Source organism: Antedon bifida, chromosome 8, assembly GCF_963402885.1.
Source record: "Antedon bifida chromosome 8, ecAntBifi1.1, whole genome shotgun sequence".
Taxonomy (NCBI): Eukaryota; Metazoa; Echinodermata; class Crinoidea; order Comatulida; family Antedonidae; genus Antedon; species Antedon bifida.
This window is the reverse complement of record NC_136233.1, coordinates 22,617,632-22,634,900: the sequence shown is the minus strand read 5'-3', so window position 1 is coordinate 22,634,900 and position 17,269 is coordinate 22,617,632. Positions and strand designations below refer to the sequence as shown.

The window sequence follows — 17,269 nt, the reverse complement described above, 5'->3', positions numbered from 1 at the left end:
CACCAAAGAAGCGGGCCACATATTAAACTAAACAGACAATTTTAACATAAAATTATGCATATAGGCCTACTTAGTATCTTAACATTGCCTTTTGCAATTTGATGTATTTTTCTTTGTTGTTTTATTGTCTTAATTATGCCAAGCAAAACAAATGTCCATTTAAATTGGACCAATAAAATTTCTTGAATCTTGAATATTTAAATAATAAATTCGCCAACAATCTAAACTTCACACAGACCATTTGCACGTGAAGCGACAAGCGACAAGCGTCAAATCAAAGCGACACGCGACAAGCGTCAAAATCAAAGCTTCAAGAAGTTGTCCAATGATTTCACGTCGTGCAAACGAAACATTCACGTTCGATTTGATTTGCCGGCGCCGGACAGGAACCGTGCCGGAACAGGTCAACAGATAAAAAAACAAATACCATAATAATATTGATATTAACATTTATACAGTCATTCATGTTATCCTGTATCCATTCATTTTTAGATGTACTGTATAGCACATACAAGTATAATACGCTAGAAAATGTTTGGTTTTACCAAAACAAATAATTAAATTAGGCCTACGAATAATTATGTATAATTCAGACAAATGGAATAATGCCACTAATTACTATACCATCTTTATCATTGTCTGAATTAAAATATTACGTCAATTGTTTCTATTATTGATATGAGATAATCAGGTTTATAGATTATACTGCATTATTACTAGTACTAATAAAAGCTACTATGGTAAAGGGTGTAAAGTTGAATGTGTTGCCTCGTTGTCAGACTTGCTTGTGGAGTATTTAAGAGAACAACCACCAAGTACCAAGAAAATAAGTGTACAAATTCACAATTTACGATAGGCCCCAAAAGACATTATACATACAGGCCAGAAAATAAAGACAGTCACATAATTAAAATCTTATAATCATAATCTTTACATTTCGCTCAAAGTCCCGGGTGTGCACTTTTCTTGTGGGACCACCACCCCATCTTACTTGAATAATGGTAATACTTTGGCACGCATGTTGATTGTTTATTATGTAACCAATCAAGAGTGAGCCCTCAATTGTTCAACTTTTATTATTTTGGACACTTTTTAAATTACCAGAAATACAATACAACATATATACAATATTATTGAATATATTAGTTAACAGTAATTAACACTATAATAAACAAACAATAATAAGCACAACAACTTAAACTTTTCTTTAGTTAGTAATTAGTTGGTAAAGGTAATTTTAAATACAATGGGTCTCAAAGGTATAACAAAATGACAATGACAGTATGAACGTCTGGTTACAGAGCCTACCATATACGTTTGAAAAACATCAAAAAGTCGATCTCGCGACGAATATCAAACATGTCGGGTGTTTTATTTGAAGATATTTTCGATGTAAAAGATATTGATCCAGATGGTGTTAAATTTGACAGAGGTAAGCTGAAGATTCTCTTTTTTAGACATAAATGGCAGTGAAAAAAATATTCCAAGCAAAAGACATTACACTTCATAAACATACCCAGACATGCTGAATTCATGGGGGCCGCCATGTTTACGCCTATTGAGTGGAATGGTGATTTCCGTGTGGTGTGCATTTCGAATTGGGGTATGTAGGCCTAGCCTAGTGGCCTAGCTTATTGTAAGGCTTAATATCGTAGCATTAAAAGAAATATTGTGTTGTATGACTAATTAAATTATGTTTAAAGACCTTGACTAGGCCTACATGAACAATGTTTTTTATGTATTAAATTTATACAATAATCAATATGATCATGATGATGTGATGTTCAATGGCAATGCCGATGGGGAATGTTGATTATTGCTGGTGAGAGAGTGGTGGTGAATAGTTAGTGAAATAAAAAAGCAAGCCTACTTAGTTAGGCCTAGGTACCTAGTTAGTACTAAGAAAATAAAGGGTTAGCTTCTCTACTCACTCAAAGCCTGCCTGAGACTGTGCAGAGCCTGAGGAGCCGACCCTCCCAAAACAACCAGCAACCATTGCACACACACTGGTCTTTATAAAATTCATTTAATTTAATATTGTTATGGCTAAAGATACGGTACCGTATCCATGTACACTAATTAACAATTCCCTGCCGTATCCATACATAACCCTAAAAACTAAAGGTAAGGTAATTATAGAAAGCACTATGTAATAGGTTATTGCAATGGTCTTCAGCAAGCCAGCTGTGTTGCTTAGTGGGCTTGTGATGAGGCTCTGGCTTAAGGGGGTTGGAGGTTCGATTCTCTACTTGTCGTCTTCTTTTAAAGTTTTTAATTTTTTGGTTCCAGGACGATTCGGCCCTAAGACGATTCGGCCCAGGCCGAATCGTCCCACATTTAGACAAAACCAATGATTGTTAATTATAATGTTATACAGTTTTTTTTTTGGTTTTTATCAAGTTTTCAAAGGTGTTTGAACTAAACAATTATGTATTTAAATGTAAATAATTCTTCTGATACCATTGTGTTTACAAACGGTATCGTTTTGTGTAAGTTTAGTACAGGGAATTTGGTGTTTTGTTTACTATAAATGAATAGGACTAAAGAAAAAAAAAATACATTATTTAAACATTAAATAAAATTCTTGTCAAAGTTAATAAATTTGAGTGGGCCAAATCGTCTCAGGGCCGCATAGTCCCAGGCCGAATCGTCACAGGGCCGAATCGTCTCAGGGCCGAATCGTCCCGTTACCAATTTTTTAAAGGGTTAGGTTTTTAATATTTAGGAAAGAGTTTTAATATTTAGGAACGAGTTTTATTTATGTTATTTTACGAATGCAAGTATGGATACGGCACCGTATCTTTTGCCACAGCGTTTAATTTCTACTATTCTTTTGTTATAGTTTTTTCAGTTTGTTAAAGATGTATTGTCCCTTTGACTAATTCCAAAAAAATAGAAAATAACAGATTTCGAAAAAAGGTGGGTCATTTTGAAGTATCACAATAGTTATTAACTATCACCAAAAATTTTTCGAAAAAAAAAATCATTTAACTGAAATACAGATGTTTTTTTGTTAAAAAAATAACTCTGACTTCCAGTCAAAGTTTTCGATCAAAACATACCCCATAATGAAACGCGCTTGTTTGGCTACTCTGTATGCATAATCATAAAACTTCCTCACGATCTGTGTGAAAATACCTTCTCAACCGTGACAAGTTGTAGACAATCCTAATTAGCGTATGCATAATGCGTACTCGTGGTTTGAAATCTTTGTTTACTTTCGCTCGCGACGATTTTCCAGATGAAATGTAATCAAACTAATTTACCTGTTAATTACGTAAACTTGTTGCTTTTAGCTCGAATTTTCGACTTAAAGTGAATAACTTTAATATTACTTTGATATGGCCAATTTAAATTTAGAATATTTTGACCTTCATTTTTTTGTGTTTCAAGGGACAATACATCTTTAACTATGGACAATCTTTATAAATATATATTACTTTACATTTCAACAATACATCATTTGCATTCACACAAGATAGATAACTAATTGTTCATACTGGAATTAACCTTTTTGCTTTTCATCTGATGTAATATCTAAAAATAGAAAATGACATCATTGATTTCAACCTAGCCCACTTTGTCTATGATCACAATCTTTGTGATTTGTGATTGGCTACTTTGTTGCTGTCTGGATTTCTAGGATTTTTATTGGTCCATGTTGTCTGCAACATTTGATTGGCTGCACCAATTTATGAATCTATCAATTTAGTGAGTGGTTTTTTTTTGTCATGATGTCATCATATATGATTGCATGTGATGCCTTCCTTGTGATGATAGCATTTCCCTTTAAATATGTTTTTTTTTAAAAACAGCACTGGGCATACCAAGAAAATATAACTTTACTGAAAATCATTTAATTTACAAATTCCGAAAAAAATGTGAATTATTTTTATATTTCATAAATCAAACTTTGGTGGACCCTCTGGTTGATTTATTTTAAATGTATACTTATATTATACTGTATCATCAATGTATCATGATGTTTAATAAAATAAATAATAATAAAAAATAATGGCACAGCCCACCCACCATAATGATCTTATTTGTCTTTTTTGTCACCCGTCGTGACGGCGAAGAAAATTTATACAGCAATTCAGTTTGCTTCTTTTTAATCCTGTCTCCGTCGCAGGTTTTTGTCATGTTTTGTTATGTTTCTGTCTTGATGAAATAAATGAAATGAAAATGACCACTGTTAATATTTTGCCAACGATTATAAATTGTTACCTGCTTGAATTATTTTCAATAATAGATAATATTTTAAGGATGATTTTGTGTTCGGTATTAATTCTAACAATGGTCCTAATATTGTATCGGGGTTTTTGTAAATATTTCAAGAATCGCCAAGGTTAAGGAATACTGTAAAAGAAAGTCTACAATATTTTACTTAGTACATTACATTGAATAATTTGTTATCACAAAGTAGATATTTCAGAATGTTGCATTTTGAATGGCCTAGCCTCTGAGTTCTTGTTCTAATAATCCCTATTGCAGCTCGAACAAAGCCGTATACTCTGTAAATAATTAGCTTGTTTAATATTTTCATCTTCTCCCCTCATTATCTTTGTTTACTGTTAAACTATTATTTTGTAAACCAATTTTTAAATTATTTTGTTCAAATAATCTGTGGTCTCTATCAAACCTCCTGGTTTCCTGAGAGACATCCCATTTCATTATTTTCTTGAATCATTGTACATTATACTATTATTTTATTGTGATTTGATGAATAAATGTATTTTTATTTGATATTTGTATACTCTGACTGTGGGCTGAATTTGACCTCTATAACTGCTGTAACATCATCAGGGCTATTAAGTATGATTGCTTAATCGGTAATCTTAACAAGAAAACAGCTGAATTGATTGTACACTCATTTGTCACTTCTAAAATTGACATTGGTAATGCCTTGTTGTTTGGCATACCAAAATCTCAAATACAACGTTTGCAGCGCTTGCAAAATATGGCAGCTAGAATTGTAACTTATACAAAATCAAACGCTCACATAACTCCTGTCCTGATGGATTTGCATTGGTTGCCTGTTCAACAACGTATTAAGTACAAACTTGCGTTGTTTGTATTCAAGATCCTAAATGACAGTGCTCCTGCTTATTTATCTGACCTTGTGGATCGTTACGAATCATCCCGCAGAGGCCTACGATCATTGTCACAAAACCTTCTTCAAGAGCGTAGAGCGAAAAATCAGTGGGGTCAGAGATCTTTTTACGTTGCGGCCGCAAGTGTATGGAACAGCTTACCAGCAACAGTTAAATGCTCGACTAGTCTAAACAGTTTCAAGACCAACCTAAAGACGTCGCTATTCGCTGATGTTCTCGCACGTTGTTAATGCACAAAGCGCCATGAGCGCCACATGGGTGGAGGATACCGGCGCTATATAAATTTTCATTTATTATTATTAAAAGTTAAACCATTATGCGATTGTTTCATTTTAATACAAGGAAGTAAAAACATATTTACTATATTTTGCGTTTTCAGTTTGCTTTGTCGTCGTCAATTGCTGATAGAAAGCGTTGTTTAGTTTTGTTTCTAGTTTCTTATTGTTTACTTTATTACAGTTTAATGCATAAGTACTTTACATATTAATATTAATATTATAGCTAACTTAGTTCCTTGTATTTGTTTCAAATGTTAAAGGACGAGAAGGAAGTAATTACAGGTCATTTTACAAAATATTTCTTTGTTTTAATTTTGGAAATGTTCATATTTTTTATCTTTTCCTTGTTTGTGGATCCTTTGCTATAAAAAGATTAATATTATTTGAAAATAATGTCTGTTTATTTAGGGATCATGTCCAAATATTTTACTGCAGTAACTACATATGTCTTTTGCAGGAAAATGTATGAGGTATTGATAAATTGTGATTACTCACAAACTTGCTAAATAAATGCATGCAGATACTAGAGTAATAAAGAAAGAAAATAAAGTTACTGCAGTACCTGCAGTAGAATAATTATTTTACAAATTGAATTCATTTTCTTTAATGTATTTCCTAAATCATTTACTATCTAAAGTTCTCATGTCTACTGTACACTATCATCAAATAACTAGTTTGACAAAAAAAAGGTGTGATGTGACCAAATATGGTAGTGATATACCCAAATATGGTAGTGATATACCCAAATATGGTAGTGATATACCTAAATATGGTAGTGATATACCCAAATATGGTAGTGATATGACACCATCATGTCCATATATGGATACATCACATTTTTTTGTCACATAAAGTTTGATAACTTACTGCGCAGATGATGTACAGTATCTTGGATTCACAAAAGATTTATGAAATATGATACAATATTTAAATTAAAATGTTGACATCACTATTTATAATACCTGATCGAAGATCAAATTTCACATTAGATATGAATTCAAGAAAATGATTTACATACATAAATATATATGACCTCAATGTACTTTATAGGCAAACTATGCATAAACGTGCTAACATCAATTTATTACATAGGCCTACAGAAAGAGGTTAAACTGTATCTCCAAGGAAATTTTGGAAGATTTCAAATAATATTCAAAGGCTAAACAGGATGTAATTCAGATGAAATATTAATTAGAAATAACTATAAAAACAGAAGTATTCAATTTAAACAATTGATGATGAACAATAACAAAAGAATACAAAGAGGTATTCTCATTCTAAAATGAGACAAAAGGAGAAAAAAACTGAGAATTAAACACCACAAACAATACCAAGCTGGAGGATCTAAACTTAAATTTTAACTTGAATTTTTTGAGTTAGGCATTGTGTGTACAAAAAATGACCCTGGTGCAACTCATTGACCAATAGGAGAGGCTATATTCTCTCCGCTTGAGGTATAATTTAGAAGATTGTTTACCCTCTTGAGATACCATGTGAAAACAACTGACCAATAGGGACTGTTTATTTGATACTTGTCAAGACATGTTTGGTAGTACTGTAGCGACAGGGTGGGTAGCATTAACACATGTGTGTGTGGTGGAACAGAGTGACATTACAGGAGTGTAGTAGTGCCAGATTCATTTTAAACATTTTGGTTTCTATTCTGAATTTGAAAGAAAGTCAATATTAAAAATGGTAAGTTTTTATAGAGTTAGTTTAAGTTGATTCTTTTCAAAGTAGACCATTCATTGCAATACATTACAAGAAGTGAAAAAGACAATATTATAAACTGTGTTGCATCATGATGTACAGTATGTCTAAAATTAAACTTTTGCATATAATATTTTTTGTATACAGTCTTCAATTATTTAATTCAGAGGGTGCTTCAAAGTTAGTGAGTGGCCGAGCGGTGATTGTGAGTGAGTGGCCGAGCGGTTAAGACAGTGGAACCGTAATTACGTAGCCATAACATCGGCAGGGGTTCGAGACTCACTCACTCCATGGTTCTGGTGGTAGAACAAGTCTTCTCGGATAAGGACTATAAACCGTAGGTCCAGTGTACACATCTAGCTCGTGTGCACTTTAAAGAACCTAGTACATCTTTCGAGACGAGTAGGGGGTTACCCCGGTGTATTAGTACATCACAGCCACTGATCATAACTGGGCCCTCTGGGAGACCAGTCTTTGACCCAGTATAAATATATATTTCAATTCAATTCAATTCAACCCACATTGGTTAAAAAAGATTTACTAGTGACAAGGAATAATATAAGTAAGCAACTCTTTGGTTGGTTGGGTGAGAGGTACAAGTAGGAGTGTTTGATTTATGCCACTTTCACTAAAAATATTTGCTATTTTGCAATTTTAATGATATTCTTTTTGGGTAATAAAATAAAATAAATTCATTGCTGTGATCACTCATTATGTCATTATCAATATTGACTTATGTACATTATGAGTAATAATTTACCTTTTTATTGTTTTATAAGGTTTTTATTTGCTTTGTTTTTAGTTTCGCGTTTGTTCTGCGAAAGTGAAAGTTTTAAAATGGATCTTATTCTGGATGTGAACACGCAACTTTATCCAGTTGAGTTTGGTAAGTTTACAATTTGCATAATCACATGACCAATGTTACTGTTTTTAATAAATTGTTGTTGAGCAAAAGTGACCTTTTCTCCGTACCTTCCCTTATCCCCTTAATAGGGGTTGGTCGCAGTGTTAAACATACATCGGCCCTTGTTTGTTTCACAGGACAGTGTCCCCTAACAGAGGTATCCCCTTAATAGGGTTACCATAATAGAGTTGTCCACTTAATAAGGGTTCGGTGTCCACCGAAACATATAAATGTACCAGAAACATATAAATGTACTATACAATATTAGATTTTTTTCATTTATCTGAATAGCATCCTTATTATTTATATAGTTAGTGGTTACTGATGTTTGAGGAAATGTTTAATTTTAGACTTTGTACGCTTTTAAAGAAAAGAAATATTTCTACCACTGCTAGTACTGCAGTACTTCTGCTTTCAGTTCTTCTAAAGGCGCACTCTAAACACACATCGCATTTTTAATTACGAGAAGAATTAAATATTCACAGCTTCAGAGACAAAGACAATTTTAAACTGTTGGTTTGAAAAGAAAGTTGTTAAAGTTAGTTTTTATTTGAGTAGTAAACGATACTACAACATATCATGCGTACTGAAACTAGCTATTGGCTTTGTTTGATCCAAAACTGAGAGTTTTTTGTCGTGATAAAATAGAGAACAGGTTTGTTTTAGTGGTTGTTCTCAGGATGACTCTGAAGCAGTCACTTCTTCTTCAGCTCTCTGGATCCTCCAAGTAAATTCTTTTTAACATTTTCTATGATGCCATTCACGTTACACGCTATCTTTGTCTCTTTCGAGTTGTTTTTTTCTAAATATTTGTATGATGTTGTGCGCAACTTAGCACTGGCAGCAGTGTCTATACTGTAGTTCAATTACAGAATATGTAACGGTAGGTTTTTTAAAATAACTTTAACAAATATTGTATAAACTGTATTTTAAGCACTTTTAATGGGAAAATAGTCAACCAGAAACAAATACAGGATTTTGATTTAATTTGACACAGTTTATTTTGTATTTTTTAAGCAAAATCATTTTAGAATAACTTTTATTAACTAAAAAATCAAAGTTTAGTCAAGTTTGTCGGTGGCCCTGAAAATTCTTAGTGTTAGAGCAAGCTTTTTTTTGTCTCTGTTCATCCCCATTTAATCAGGATGTATAGAGCAATAAGATCACCAATCAGTACACTACGTGTATCATTCAATACCAAGAATACAACATCTGCTATGTATACTTGTAGCTTAGACTGCCACTTATTATTTTAACAGATATAATCTATACTTAACCATACTGTATCCTGTTTTGTATTTCAGGCGATAAATTTCGTTTGGTCTTGGCCACCACATTAAGAGAAGACGGCTACCCAGATGATGGGGAGTACGCCCCCATTGACGATGGCACACCGACGAGGGCGGAGAGTTTTGAGTATGTGATGTACGGAAGAGTGTACAGAATAGAGGGCGACGAGAATACTACAGAATCGGCAACAAAACTGTAAGTAGATTTTCATATTACTCCAGATTGGCAAAGTTTAATTAATACCTCTATCATACTTAAGTATAAGCCTAGACTTAGTAGTCTCACCTTCTTTAATTAGTTGGACTTGCTGTCAAACATCCTATCACATCATCCCTGGATGTTTCTTCCCTAGGCCAACAAAATATGTCATGAACTGTAGACAAGACAATATTACTGTCAAGCCTTGCTATACAGAGAACTGTATTTAGTCTGGCTCTATAATTAACACTCTTTAATACATCAAACAGGGTCTGAATATAGTCCCATGGTCAATATTTGTGAACACTACTTGTCACCTTAAGATATCATACTTTATTGAGAAAATTGAAATTTAAAAATTCGCTTTGATCAACAATGCAAAAAGACACGTCAGAATTATTCTACTGCAATTACTGCAGAAAAATCTATAATTGTTTACTGTTTAATCTGTTCATTATCCATTAAGTTTTTGTTTGTAATCATACACACTGTTTATAGCAGTGATTGACCCATAAACTAAATAACAAACAAAAATCATACTTTATTGCAGTAAAAAATTGCTTTTTTTTTTATTAAATTCTCATAAACTATTTACAATTACAAATCATATGTTATTGCAGTTTAAAAAATGTAGTTACTGCAGTAATTGCAGTAGAATAATTCTGACATGATCCCTTTATCAACACCATCAATGATACAACAAGAGCAATAATTGATACTTCATTCGCAGATGTTTCTGATTAACAAAACAGATTTCTTATCTCATCACACGCATTATAGTTTCCTTCTTAAATTCTAAAATAATTTTTAACGGTATTTCCTCATTCACATCGCGCTAACAACACCACTTTGTCATGTTATTTTATCATCGTAAAGTCAGCAATATTTCCTGCAAATATTAAAACAAACATTTTATTTGTTAACTGTACAATGTTGCATTGTTTTATTTGAAGTAAATCTTGCTTAAATCCGTCTTAAATTACCACCCCACCTTTTTAAAAATCATGGTGGGCTAGGCTACTCACACCAGACACACCATGCACACACCCATTAGGATGTGGGTTAGGCTACTCGGACCAGACACACACCCGTTATGATGTGGGCTAGGCTACCCACACCAGACACACCCATACTCGACACGTAATCAGGTGTACTGGATCGTGACTTCAGTTTGCCGACTTCTTTTTTGGCTTCAAAAGAAAACCGAAGAAAATATGTCTTCCATTCCGTGCCAACATTTGTATTCAAAATTGTTTTGATATTTGAATACATCTGCTGGTTACTGATTGGTAGTCATAATCGCAACCGAATAGGACGCTGTTTAATTAATTTTTTATGGTCCTGGTCAAGACTGATGTTTTAAAATTATTGTGTTCAAGCTTGGCAAGTTATTTGCCAATTTTTAAATCTGATCATAAATTTTCTTTGAGAATTCTATAATTGTATTTTTCAAAACATCATGATTTCTCTTCTTTAATTAAAAGTTAGATTACAATGTATGTACTTGTATTCTATTATTAAATTACCTTGTAAAATCAATATTTTAAATAAAATTGAATTAGACTACTATAATTCACGCCCACCCATACACCCACCAAAATATAATAGTACACAATGTAATTCATCGAGTCGGCGTATTATTAGTTTGTTTATTACTGTGGAATTTACCTAAACCTTATTTTGGGAGTAATATAGCTATCATAGTCTAATTATACCTCACCTGGGTGTTTTCCCAAATGGCAAAGTTCCAGAATATTCTACTATACGTCACGAGGCGTACTGTGATGTCGTTGTCGTCCCGTTATATAATAAGGAAACAACGGGTCATCATTTTACAGTTAGCATGATCAATCATTGACGGTGGTTATATTGAAAATGTATCATAGGTTTGACCATAGAGTTAGTAGCAACTGGTCAGCAGAATGAATGGTCCTCTAGTAAGTGGTTTTATGTTATCGTTTAAAAAATGCCCCATAGGTTTGACCATAGAGTTAGTAGCAACTGGTCAGCAGAATGAATGGTCCCCTAGTAAGTAGTTTTATGTTATCCTTTAAATCCCTAGGTTTGACCATAGAGTTTAGTGGCAACTGGTCAGCAGAATGAATGGTCCTCTAGTAAGTAACTTTTACTTATAATTAATTAGACAACTAGCTAACACTGTTAGTAACAGGTCCTTTAGTATTTCGGTGTTTTTTAATCAATTGTTTAGTAGTATTAGATTAGAATTGTTCTTTTGTCCCATGATCTGAGTAAAGTGCTTTACTCTTGCAAGTTTTCTAATCTCTTACCGTTGTATGTATAAATTAATGTTATTGATTATATTTTCAATCAAATAATTCAACAATATGTTGACAATGTTTTATTACACAAGAGTACTTTGACTGTAAGTAATAATTATTATGAGGGTTGGTTAATTATGTTATTAATAAAATATAAAAACTATGAACACTTAAAGACATACTTAACATAAGGCCAAGTTAAACATAAATTATTATTACTATTATTAATGAATTTGCTGTTACGCCCTTTGATTAGAATAAGAGGCATTTTGTTGGTCGTTTTAGGTTGAAACAATGTGGAATTAATTACTAGATCTGCTACACCAGACACCAGTTAGTACAAGCTTATTTTATTGCTATATAACATCTTAAAATAGCTCAGAAGTCTTTCATAAACTATTCATTTAAATATGCTGATAACTTATAATTAATTTTAAAATGAAAGTATAGAAATAGAAGTATTTATTACTATGAATAAATATTGTTTATTGTTCATGGTAGAACGGTCGATTTAGCAACAAGGCCCATCGATTGCATCAGTATTCTAAAAATAATACGTGGGGAAATTTTAAGTCAATAAATAGGCTTCAAATTTTCCAGCAATCCTTGAATGATGAAACAACAAAGAAGCCACCGGATGTTGGTGGTATAAAACAACAACTGGGCGTTGTTCTCTGTCGTCCAATCATATGATCAAAAGTATTGCGAAATTTAATTACTATTTTCTAACAATTGGGAAAACCAGAATTAGTAGGTGGAAAGTCCATAATTTATTATAAGTATAATAATTGGTACGTTTGTAATTGTTATCATTATGTCAATAAGTCTTATGGTACATGTTTGTACTTATTGCGCTATTCAAGTTTTAACTGTCACTGGGAATGTTGCTTAGCGGCAGGTGACAATCATTGTTCATCGTTGTAAGTGAAAAAGTTTTAAACTTTGAATTATTTTTCCGATTTATCTGGATTTTTTTTCGCATAGAATTTTCTTGATGAAGTTGATTTTCATTTTTTAAATTATAGAGTTCTACAATATTGGAATGTTTATTGTTGTGTTTCATACATTGCTATCGATGCAGCTGCTTCTATTATGGAGAAATTATTTTCTGACTACAATCATTTGCATTCAAAATTCTAAGAGATTATTTTAAATTAATGTGTCTTCCGTTTTTACATAAAGTTTTAAGAATAATCGATAGTGTAGGAGTTTAATATTTCAAACAGGCTGTCTATGCATTGATATATCGTATGACCCCAGCCTAGACTCGTCAACGTCCATTCTTGATCATGTGATGTCTTGGTGACTCATCGCTCGTGGATACATTATTTTTTAGAACGATTTTGTTGGATTTAGAGTTCAACGTTAGTCCACATCGACCTCTTTATTTCGTTTTTTAAGGATTAAAAAAGAGACAAACCTTAATACTATTGTCATCTTGACTATAGATTTATTCAATGTTGTGCATTTTACTAAGAATCTATCGTGCGTAAATACTTTGTTAGTCATCATAGGTTTTAACCAGATGATTAATGTAATCACACAATGCATAGCTTGTTATGTAATGAAGTGAGGTATGCTTTACAGTGATAATATTTAGTAGGGCTGTCATACAGTTGTGTTTGGAAATTCTTTTTTTTTTCAGTTATGCTTTAATAATTGTCTAAATTTATCTCCTGAGGGACCATTTCAAAATTATTCTACTGCAGTTACTGCAGTAACTACAATTTGTTTACTCATTAACCTGTTAATTCAATTATTTATTTAAAATGCTCTTTTGGTAATAGACTAATTGTACTAAAATCATACATTATTGCAGTAAAATATGTAGCTACTGCAGTAACTGCAGTACAATGATATTGATATTCAGTAACATTTTGAAAAGGAATAATAAAATACTTATTTAAAAAAGTCAAAATCAATTTAGATCATTCTATTACAATAATTATTGATTAGCATTGTATAGATGTTTCTGGAAGCTAAATTGATGACCTCATCTCTAAAAATAGAATATGAGTCATACTGTTGGTGGACCAGTAGCAGGCTAATGTTTACTACATGTTCAGACTTGCCTGTACTTGATGACTAATAATTTGAGGATTGACAAAAACATCCTTGAATGTTCATTTGATTTTTACTGTCGTGTGGATAGCAAGCACAATATTTTTTCGACAATCTTGGATTCTATGAATTGTTAGGTTCTGATTTTTTGCGGCTGATTTTATCGACGTCCGATCTGCAGGTATTGATTTGGAGTTTTACAAATATTTATTGAGATTGTTTCAGATAAAATTTCTAGGAATTGTAGATAATTAAAGTTGAATATTAATATTATTAGTTGGCAGGATATGATTATTTTTATTACCAATTGTTGATCTAGACTTCTTTTTTTTACTCGATGGTGGAATTTATAATGTGTTATAAATTAATTAACTTGTCAGCTAATGGTGTACTCTTGCGTAACTGAATTATTATTTGATGCTTTACTGTATGTTAGATTCTTTATTAACTTATTACATTACATCCAGGTGCCCTATCAGTGTTTTAATTTATTTAGTATTATACTTTAGTAGTAGTAGTATTATTTATTTAGGCCTAATAATATAGTTTTCCCGGATGAGCAGCGTTTGCCTTTTATCTTCTAGTTTTATTACTTTGTAAATGATTACAGTACATGTTGATTTTTCATAGAATTACTTTGAAAATTAATTATATTCTTACTAGTACAAAGGTAGCTTTATGATGTACAGTAATATTTTATATATTTCAACACTTAATGTTTTTATTTGCGATTGTGATTTCAAACTAGTTTGTACAGGTTAGTGATTTGATATCTGGTGACAAGCTTGTCCAGACTTGCTGTGGTTGTAATTACATCTGTCTCATACTGTCAGCCTCTTGTTTCCAATTAAGTAGTCTCCTTAGAGTCTAATCAACCTATCTAGTTTAAAAGGTTTTAACTTTAAAGAGAATTTTAAAACTGTGTTTATTATAATGTGTGCTCTTTCGTAATACTATTATTTTACTGGTTTTCCTGTAGTTGAGATTGTTATGTGATTGTTTTTTAATAATACTGATTTTATAAAGTTATAATAATGTTAGGAACAAACTTTATATAGTTTTATCACAGAAAACCAACTTTTATTATAAGTTTGTCTTAAGTCGATACCTTTTGATCATTTTGTTAATGTTTTTAATTCACTGTCCGTCATTTATTTTCCCTGCAATGTTCAGTGTAACCTGAATGTGACAGGATCAAATACATTTACCATACATAATTAAAGGAACAATAAAAGGATTCACCTCACCAACTTCCATGATGTCAAAGGTCAGATTAGATGAGGAAGCGAGGAAAGCAGGGACACTAAGATGAGAACTGACGTTGGCTGTTGAGGCAGTGTGGTTAGCTGGTGTGTGTAAGACAGTAGTCACACCGACTGACTGCCTTGCCATAACAGCTGATTATCTGCAGCTTTTCAACTGCCATTATCAACAAAGTCTGCGATTGCCAACAAGTGACAGAATCTTGAGAGGAACCGGACGAAACGTCTTGAAGCTGCTCAATTTGACAACATTTATTAATTCCAATACAAGACGATACATGGCAAGTTTAAGGTTGCTGCTGGCTTGAGTAGCCCCGCCCTAAACCCCTATCCCCAACCCTCAAAAGTGGGCCAAAACATAGAGTCTCGGGCCGAAACAATCCTGAATCATTGTACAGTACAGTAAAGTCCCAAGGCATAAAAATCAATCAAATACGTAAACATTTATTTCTTTCATTTAAAATTAAAGTTAATTTCTTATACTGTACTGTACTACTTTATTTTTTCCTATATGGTTACCATGTATACAACACACAATTAGCAAGTGAGAGAGAGTGAAGAAAATAAATATATTATATTGGGGTTTACACTTTTCATTAACAACTTTCATCATCAGGCTGAGTTAGCTAACTTCAATCTTCAAAAAAAATTTTTACAACACTACAGATTATGACATCATCATCAATGATTAACATAGGTTTATATTAACTGCTTTTTAAAGCAAAACCTTAATAGCATGACCATCATTTCAAACTCATTTTCATTTAACAGTTCATACAAGGACAACAACATTAAATTTAGCTCTCTCTAGCCTATTAATAATATTATTTGTTCAAGACGTTAATCGTGAGCTAAAATCTAAACTTGACTGATAATATACTGTCATATTAATATCAACTCAATTTTCAAACTGCTAACATCATATTGAACATGGCAAAACACAGAGTGGTGGTCATCTTCTATAAAACAATACCAGTTTTTAATGCACCCTTGTCTTTCCATAGTTATTTAAATTGCACATTTTTGTTAATTTTGGTTCTGCAATTCACCTTCCTTATCTGCATCAAAAAAGTTACTTAAGCTCTGTCTACACTATCAAACTAGTTTGACAAAAAATGAGATGTGCTCAAATATGGTAGTGATATGACATTATCATGCCCATATTATACTGTAGGCACATCACATTTTTTGTCACATAATGTTTGATAGTGTAGACAGAGCTTTAGATTTTCATTGAATAAACAATGACAATAATTGATTGACAGATTAAAATACCTGTACAACCTTTTAATATAATAATAATATTAAATGTATGCAAATGATTGTATATTTCAGGTCAGCTTACATTTCATATGGCGGACTGTTGATGAGGCTACAAGGCGACGCTAACAATTTGCATGGAGTAGAACAAGATATGCATGTTTACCTCTTGATGAAAAAACTCGCGTTTTAATTTTGTTTATTTATTTACATTCATAATAAAAAATGTATTTCTTTTTTCTTGTTTGTACATTAAATAAAACAGTGTTCGTCAAAACTGAACACTATTGGGCTGGCCCACTATGTCTAAAACCAAAAGAATTTTTTCTAAATCAATGAGGTTATAAAATGAATTAGTATAAGTGAGGCTAACAGGGCAAAATTACTGCTATATTCATTAAAAATATTAATTAAGTAATAGAAATAACCTGATATTTTATGAATTGAAAAAAAAGACATAAATCACAACATACTGTACATTAATGTATATATTTCTTTGAGCTGTGATTGTAGTTGACTCTCTAGTTAATTATATAACCTCTTTTTTCTAAACTAAGTCCTTCGTAATGAGTAGTAAATTTCTTTTAATTTACACAAACTCCTCTTGAAACCTTTAACCAAAATTAAATTACTTTAAAAATTGTTTTGTGGCATCACATGAACCTGTCTCCGTCTTCTAGCGTTAATTCAGTTTTACAGATTATAACATTTGTTTTTTCAAGAACTAGGCACTATTATATAAATATTGGATTTTACTAATAAAAAAATGTTGACTCAAAATTGTTGTTTTGTTCTGTTGTTGAATAAATGATGTATATTGATTAAGAGCTAAAGAATAGTGTGTGGGCGTAACGCCACTAAACCCACATGAATGCTAATTTTAATAAATTATACATTTCAAAATTAATGTTAG

General features: G+C 32.0%; 2 protein-coding genes and 1 long non-coding RNA gene across 3 annotated transcripts in view; 2 read left to right on the top strand and 1 right to left on the bottom strand.

Annotated features, from left to right (window-relative positions):
* Window positions 1-17,269, bottom strand: part of LOC144850066 (uncharacterized) — a 140,492-nt gene that overhangs the window by 31,338 nt on the left and 91,885 nt on the right. The window lies entirely within an intron of this gene.
* Window positions 1,296-17,136, top strand: LOC144849582 (DNA-directed RNA polymerases I, II, and III subunit RPABC3-like). Its single transcript, XM_078706536.1, has 4 exons — window positions 1,296-1,432; window positions 7,905-7,988; window positions 9,311-9,491; window positions 16,432-17,136. The coding sequence occupies exons 1-4, from the start codon at window positions 1,360-1,362 to the stop codon at window positions 16,547-16,549; spliced, it is 456 nt and encodes a 151-aa protein (XP_078562662.1). The 5' UTR covers window positions 1,296-1,359; the 3' UTR covers window positions 16,550-17,136.
* On the top strand, window positions 11,492-15,043 carry LOC144849583 (uncharacterized). The gene is made up of 3 exons (XR_013613987.1): window positions 11,492-11,608; window positions 13,740-14,015; window positions 15,027-15,043. It is a non-coding gene; the product is annotated as an uncharacterized LOC144849583 (long non-coding RNA).